This window comes from Neodiprion pinetum, chromosome 6 (assembly GCF_021155775.2).
Source record: "Neodiprion pinetum isolate iyNeoPine1 chromosome 6, iyNeoPine1.2, whole genome shotgun sequence".
Taxonomy (NCBI): Eukaryota; Metazoa; Arthropoda; class Insecta; order Hymenoptera; family Diprionidae; genus Neodiprion; species Neodiprion pinetum.
Window position 1 is genome coordinate 29,151,920 of NC_060237.1, and position 7,342 is coordinate 29,159,261.

The 7,342-nt window shown below is 45.6% G+C and overlaps 2 protein-coding genes across 2 annotated transcripts in view; both read right to left on the reverse strand.

Annotated features, from left to right (window-relative positions):
• Nucleotides 1-5,970, reverse strand: part of LOC124222494 (uncharacterized) — a 48,430-nt gene extending 42,460 nt beyond the window's left edge. The window contains exons 1-2 of the mRNA XM_046633520.2: nt 5,406-5,970; nt 4,564-4,639 (exon numbers count right to left, since the gene is read on the reverse strand). Coding sequence (XP_046489476.1) covers nt 4,564-4,639; nt 5,406-5,476 — 147 coding nt within the window. The 5' untranslated portion in view covers nt 5,477-5,970. The remainder of the gene's footprint in view (nt 1-4,563; nt 4,640-5,405) is intronic.
• Nucleotides 5,971-5,977: 7 nt separating this feature from the next.
• LOC124222343 (protein DPCD) lies at nt 5,978-7,197 on the reverse strand. The gene is made up of 4 exons (XM_046633163.1): nt 7,134-7,197; nt 6,721-6,926; nt 6,169-6,402; nt 5,978-6,082 (listed from the first exon to the last, which is right to left on the reverse strand). The coding sequence occupies exons 1-4, from the start codon at nt 7,195-7,197 to the stop codon at nt 5,978-5,980; spliced, it is 609 nt and encodes a 202-aa protein (XP_046489119.1).
• Between the last annotated feature and the right edge of the window lie 145 nt (nt 7,198-7,342).

Consider the following 7,342-nt stretch of genomic DNA (forward strand, 5'->3'; position numbering starts at 1 on the left):
ATCGTCGGATTATATTCGTTCTATCTTACCGCGTGCTGCTCCTCCGCGCAGTGCAACCTCCTCCTCGATGCTGCCTGCTCGACCAACTCGGGGGGAAAGAATTACTCGTTACATCGGAATCCGAGAGCGGAATCCTTGCAGGTGACGACCGAAATGATGATTTCTCTCTATCAATTGGGCGCAGGTTGATTGAAGATTGATAAGATTGGAGAAGTGTAGACTCGATGAATGAAAGTGCTCGCTGTCGTCTTTGCAGGACAAATAAATGTTTCTCTTGACTCGTATCCTCGCTATACATCCCCCTGGGATTTTCATCCTGATATTTATTCGAATACCGACGTTTTTCAAGACCAGTAATTGTAATCAATCAACGTTATACTCGTCCGCCTGTAAGAATTATGGCTTCGGTTCTCCGCGCGGCTGCTTGTGCAAGTTGCAACATAGCATCAACGAGAACGTAGAAACGAACTTACGCTGCAGGCACACCGACGCAGAGAGAAAGAGAAGGAGACAAGTTGTGAAAATGTGTAAAACGCCGTTGTAATGAAACGCGGCGTATTGTGTCTATGCTAATGTGCTCCTTTTTCTCGGTCCATGCATCGCATGGGAAAAGGGAAGAGAGAAGAGACAGACCGAAGGGACATACGACAGATTTGGTGGACAACGTGGGCCCCGCGCTCACGCGAAATATCTATAAATTTGAGGACCAAGGCTGAGAATGTACGTTCAAAATGATATACCTGCCTACGCTCGAGGAATTTATGGGAATTCGCTCGCTGGAAGCGCCGTTTTTCGGATACCGTCCGCCGCACGGTTCGAGCGCAACCGAAACCCTGAGGGGGGTTTGGTTTTCGGACTAAGAGCTCATGCGACAACGATGTGTCCCCACCCCCATCATCCGAAAAGCTCGATTAATTCGGATCGTCCGAAGGAGAAGAAGCCGGTGAGAAACGGGATGAAATTCCGAAAAACACACCGCGAAGCGTCACTAGATCAAAGAGAGCTCGAAACGCGCGCCTCCAAGAAGACTTGCAGGGCTGCAGCGCGATCGGAGCAGGGGATGATAACGATCGCTTTAGGATCATACCAGCGATGATTCGGAGAGAGGGTGAGGAAAGTGCCCGCGAGTGTCTCGGCTTCGTCCTCCCGGTGATTCCCGCCTCCTGCGGGATCTGATATCAATCGAGAGGCCAAATTGGTGTATTGTTGACCGGGGAACCCCCCCCCGCGTTATAAACAAGCGTGATGTATGCGCAGAGTCTCTTTTCGAAAGCGGCGAATCACAGGGACCGTTCTCTCCTCATCCTCTACCGATTTTTTTCTGGTAAATAAGAAAAGAGACGAGAGGAGAGGAGACTCTGCGAGTCGAGTCGAGTCGGTGATCTATCGCGCTCACGCTGCGCTCACCGAGACGGTTATTGAAATATTGGAATTTCTCATGGACACCTCGTGCTGCTCCCCCCTATGCGTATACCGTATACCTCATCCTATCCGTAGTGACGGCTTACTCAACACCGCTCGCTTACTAGCCGCGACTAACTCGATCCTCGACTCCTCGCCTCCAGTCAAAAGGAACCTCGAAATTAAGGGGACAAGCATCATATGCCAACTCTGACAAACGAGGTATGGAACCACGGTTCGGGTCGAGATGTAACCATTTCGACGATGGAGCAAACACTTCGTTGTTTCGGATTGAAATAATCGATTCGATGCCGCAAATCGAGGCTGAATCGTTTCGAGACTCGTTTTAATTTGTAACCGATTATCGGTATTTGGTAACAACTTTGAATCGGCGTGAAAGCAAAAAATTACTATTACGTTCCTTTTGTTAGCAAACAGCAAATAGACCGTTCAAGTCTCAGTTCGAATCCAATTATAAGCTGAAGCTTTTTTCGGATTGGTCGAAACCGTCAAGTTGAACCTTGACTGGAATACTGAGCCGAAGAATTTGGAGGACCCTACAAATTCGAAAGTCTTGAGATATAACTTGAAATCTTTTCAAGTGACGTATTCAACAGAATTATTACAACTTCGAGTGACTTTAAGTGATTTCTAATTACTTCATGTACACGACGACTCCAAGTGCGCAGGCCTCGTATGATTTTGAATAAATTTTAGCATATCTTCAAACGAATTATCGACTCTCTTAACGCATCGAGGTGGACACGTGGTTTCAAAAAGTGTCCACCCCTTTCAAATTGACTGTTAGTCAAGTGCAACGATGATAATTATACCCGAATCAACGTTTCGAGTATCGTAATAAAATTGGTAGTTCGATCGAGAACGCGGACAGATTTACTAATTTCGAGCGAAAATACCGAAGTTGAGGGTTTCGGAAAGGAAAACGAGCGCCACGAGTGATTTTGGTGACTGCTTGGCGAGTAAAACGAATATGTTAATGAATCGGTTGGTGGGAAGAGAAACAAGGTATAAGGTACGTTTGCCTCACAAGTCCCGCTGCACTCTCTCGCCCTAATTGATGAGAGCTCAGTGCTGAGTTTCGCAGGGCATAAACCATTTTTATACCTCACCTTGGCTTCAATGGCTGTCCGGGCATCTCATTAAAATTCGCCTCCATGCCTACTAATTGTGTGTAAGCCTGCCCGCGTGCATGTACAACTTTTGTGTATACCTGGCTAACCGCGGTGCTTTCTCGCGTACTGGGTGAAGAAGATTTTCCCAAATTTCCTCATCTTCCTCCTCCATTTCCTCTTACATAAATCGACAGAGCTGCAGGTCGCACCCAAGTAAATCGTCTACTAATATCGAATGCCACGTTACGAATGCAGTTGAAGAAAAAAAAAAAGAAATGGTATACGCCGGAACTTCCGAGTCCCGGTAAGTAAATAAGTAAAAAAAAAAGTGTCCAAAGCGGGAAAATAAGGCCGCGTTTCTACTTGGCGCTAATTGATTTTGGCGCCGGGGTCGCAAGTTTTACACATAAAACAAGGTGCGACGAATCCGAGAGGCTGCGTTGCTCCTTATTCCTTGGACCGAACAGATGGAAGAAATGTGCGCGTTGTGCCGGGTTTCTCGAGCCACCACGGGGAGCCTTCCCCTCGTTAATAGGGTCCGCCGAAAAAGTTGGTCGGTGGCCGTACGCGGGCTCGTGCACATACGCCTGGTGAACTAACACCAAGATGTTTTTGGACAGGCAACGATTAAATCGGTCGTATCTCGTGGCCGCGGCTCTCCTCGACGGGCGAAATCTCCTCTCTCGTAACAAAAGAATTATTCTTTCGCCGACCGCTGCGTCGCATCCGTGCGGAGATGAAGCTTTGCAACTGCACTGCACAACGGCGCGTTTCTCAAACTGAATAAAACTGCCTCCACCTTTTATCTCCGGGCTTCTTTTACTGGACGCAGGCAAAAGAAAATTGATTTACGTCGATGTAAATCACCGAGTTGACGCCGGTGTCGACGGACCGTCGAATATCTTCGCGCGTGAAATTACACGCATCGACGGAACGTAAAAATGAAATACCGAAAGGGGGATGAGAGGAGAAAAAAATCGAAGACAGATAAAAGGAAGAAAGGGGGGCCCCTGGCGGTTGACGCCGTCGTTTAATTTTTTCAGACTCGTGTTTTCGCTGGCACGTGTAATGGTATACGCGGATATTTGCTTGAGACTATTGTCAGGAAAAACTTCCTTACTAGTCGAGGCTTTTTTAAAATTATGTAGCTATTTCGATCCCGCCGCAAGATTCGTTGAAACAGAAGTAATAAACGGCGTTATCGCCACGCGATATTGATTCTCATTTGATCATCACTGTAACTTTATGCGCACGTCGTTCGCCCTGAAATCTATCCCAATGAAAATACTTCGAAACGGCGTGCAGGAATAATAAGGTAGAATCTGAGGAGCGGCGCGGTAAAACGACAGGGGTCAGCGGCATCCCCGCGGTCCGCGTAGGGATGTGGTAAGGTAGTAAGGTAGTAAGGTAGTAGTTGGATAGGTAGGCAAGGTACCTGTTGCCTCGCGGCGAAGGGTGGAGCGCGAAGGGGCGAGGAAAGAGGGAAGAGGAGAGAGGAGAAGGGGCGGACTATGGGGCATCGGAAACGCGTAAATCACGCGGAAGAATCGTGACAACATTAACGCACTTTTCGTGGTTTACGATTCGTTGAATCCGGCGCCGAGGCCGGCCCGGCGGGGGTCGCAGATGAAAAGGACCGACGCCCCGGCCCGGCAGTATTTTCGGTTATGCGCTATAATTCAATATTTTCAGTGCTCAACGGTCGACGCTTCGACGGACGCCTTCTTTGCCGTCGTTCTTATATATCCGATGCGTCTATCGGCCTCATTCATATCCACGTGTATTATCCATAGGCAATAGTCATTTGTCGATTATTCATTCGTTGTTCATTATATTCATGCGTGTAACGATCTGTTCGAACACGAAGAAAGGGCTATTCACTCGATTCACCAAATACATTTCAACTGAAACAGCTCTGCTTTCGTTGCGGTTATCGATGACCGGTGGAACAAACGCTTTTGCCCCTCATTTCTATCGTAACACGTGTATTATTAAAGTTTTTGAAAAATTCGATTGACGATAAACTCACCTCCTTCAGCGGGACTTTGAATGCGACTATTTTTGTTCCCTTGATTACATCACCGTACGCCTTGTACTCCAACCACCTGAAAATTAATCAAAGACAAATAAATAAGAACACGTTTTCATTGATTAGTCGGGTCAACACGTCAGAAGGTGATAAACGTGCGTACTCTGACATACCGAGTGTACACATTGAAGCAGAGGATAATAAAACAAGCCTACATGTCTCGTACTTTTCTATTCCAAAAATAAATCCCAATACGAACATTTCGTCAAAAGAATTGTTCCTAAATTTTTTCTTTTGCACCTAGAAAAATTGTAAATATTCTACGAGATGTGTATCTGGGTAGCGAACGCATAGATATTAACGTTTTTTAAATCGGCATTCCCCCCTCCGATCATTTGCGTCTTCGCACCACGTGGCCGAGATGACAACGTTTATACCTAGTGTCGCCATCTCGCGTCGATTTCCTCGACATTTAAGCGGCGTGCCGGTAAATCGGCCGACTGACGCTCGACGAGCCGCCAACATTAGCCGCTCAAGCTTTCCCTCCACGCTCCCGATTGATATTTGCCAATATATTTCAGACTGTGTTAAAGAGCACGTACGATCTGATTAGCGTACGCCAACGGAGATGCGAAGTCGAGTGCGAAGGATGAACGGTATTCGTTTGTCTTTTCATTGATGCCTAGCCGCTGTGAGGGAGGTCGAATAATCGGCACAAAAACATAACCTCAATACCACAATTGACCTCCATTTTCTTTCGGGTAAACACCGACGCATCGTGGCCATTGGCATTTGGCACAGTGCTAATTAATTTGGGATTTTTATAAACAGTATTTACTCACCTTTCCGGCACTGATCTCGACATGGCTGTATGTGTATCACGGCTCAATGTTTCTTCACAGGATAAACTCATCACACCACCACCACCAATCTGATAGACACAACACTGCCAACAAAATTACAGCAAAAGCCACAACCACACACACGCGCGACAGCTGCCTGAACTGTGACGCGAGCCACGTTCGATATATCGATTACATTGTTGCGACGCGCTGTCCGTTCCACGAAATACTAACTGACGTTCGAAACGCGGCGCGAAACAGTTACTCTAATATATTAATCCGAGAAGCAGACTAAATCGTTTAGGCGTTCTCGGGCCTAGGGATGAAAAATACTTAAAATATTTACGAATATGTATACTGATTGAACAAATTTTCGTGCAAGTAAGCTTTGCTTACCAATTAATTAGTTTCAGATTTACGGGTAACGCAGTTACGTCGAAATTTTGCTAACGTTTTGTCAACCGACGAAGTTTATAATCATGGAATGCATTGATCATTTTTATTTTTTATGTCATATTATTCGGTTATTTATTTTCTTGTCTTCTTCTTTGCTTTTCCTCGGCTGTATTTGATCAGCTTGTTGGACATTGCACGTCACTTTCCTTTCTCGTTTTCAATTGCAGGATTTCTTGCAAAATTGTTTTCTCCAGGTCGATGAGAAGAGGCGGTTTTTTGTACTGTGATTGAAAAAAGAAGAATCAATGTACGTAAATAACAGAATATTCAAGAATTGCTCAAGGCGTTGCGACTCTATTGTCCCTACCGTGATGATCAAAGTATTGAACTGATGCGTGAAAGAAATTCTTTCCTGCTCTGGCTTCAGACCGACTCGTTCCAAGTCGGGAACACTTATTTTTTTGAAATACTTTTTATTACTCGTTCTGACGGTTATAGTTTTATCATTCTCCGCTGTAACAGAATACACGTCTTTTGGATAGGGTAAATTCCTGATCCTCCACTCCAGGGATACCTTTGTGATTCTCCTCGAGATGATTGGCTGAAATCAGCCAAATCATAAATCAATCTTACAATTTACTTTCAATTTTACTCTCTGTATCTTTTCACCAAATTTTCATCCAATAACTAGACCCGATTTATACAGAATTATATATAGGAAGTGGTAAGTTCAAACAGTACTTGAATATGTGCAATATAATTAAACTTCTGACTATCTACACCGTTATCCGATGAATAGAAACTCCGGCGATGTTAATTGCAGGATTGCGAGCCCTGATTCAATGTGTATTGAATATTTTTACACAACTAGGGAAAAACAAGCAAAAGTGAAGATTGAACAGAGAAGAATTCGACGTACCGTGTTGGAGCTTTCCCTGATGCCAGATACCTCCAGATTGTCGAGAGGTTTGGGATCTGGATCGCCAACCTCTACGGCCCACCCGACATCCTGTCCAAGCTTGCCCTTTTCTCTCCAGGCTCTGCGCGTCAGAACATTAGTATCCAAGTGATACTCCTCTACCATTTCCTTCCCATCTCCCATCATGAAGTGGACCTTTCTCTTCCCTAAATTCCATCGACACAGTTATAATTCGATCGATAACAAGCCGACGTGACCGTGACATAAAGCCCGTTGACATTTGACGGTTAGCAAGTGACACGTGTCCGTTAAATATCAAAACCGTCGATGTCATTCGGGGTATGTTATTCTACTAGAACATGTCAACGCTTTGCGGCTCGACGATAAGATCGGGAGGAATTTTTCGCGCTTACCATCCTGAATTATCGCCGTTTTTTTAGCCTCTTGCACAGCTTTCAGCCACTGTTCCGCCGCCATTTGTAAATAATTTAACCATCGATTGTTCGTTGCTACGCAGCGGATACGACGACGCGACGCTCAGGTACGTGAAGTTGGCTTCAAGTCCACGAGCCTCGACGCCTTTCGTGCGTATCTGGTTGCCGTCCGAACAGTGATCAGGCGC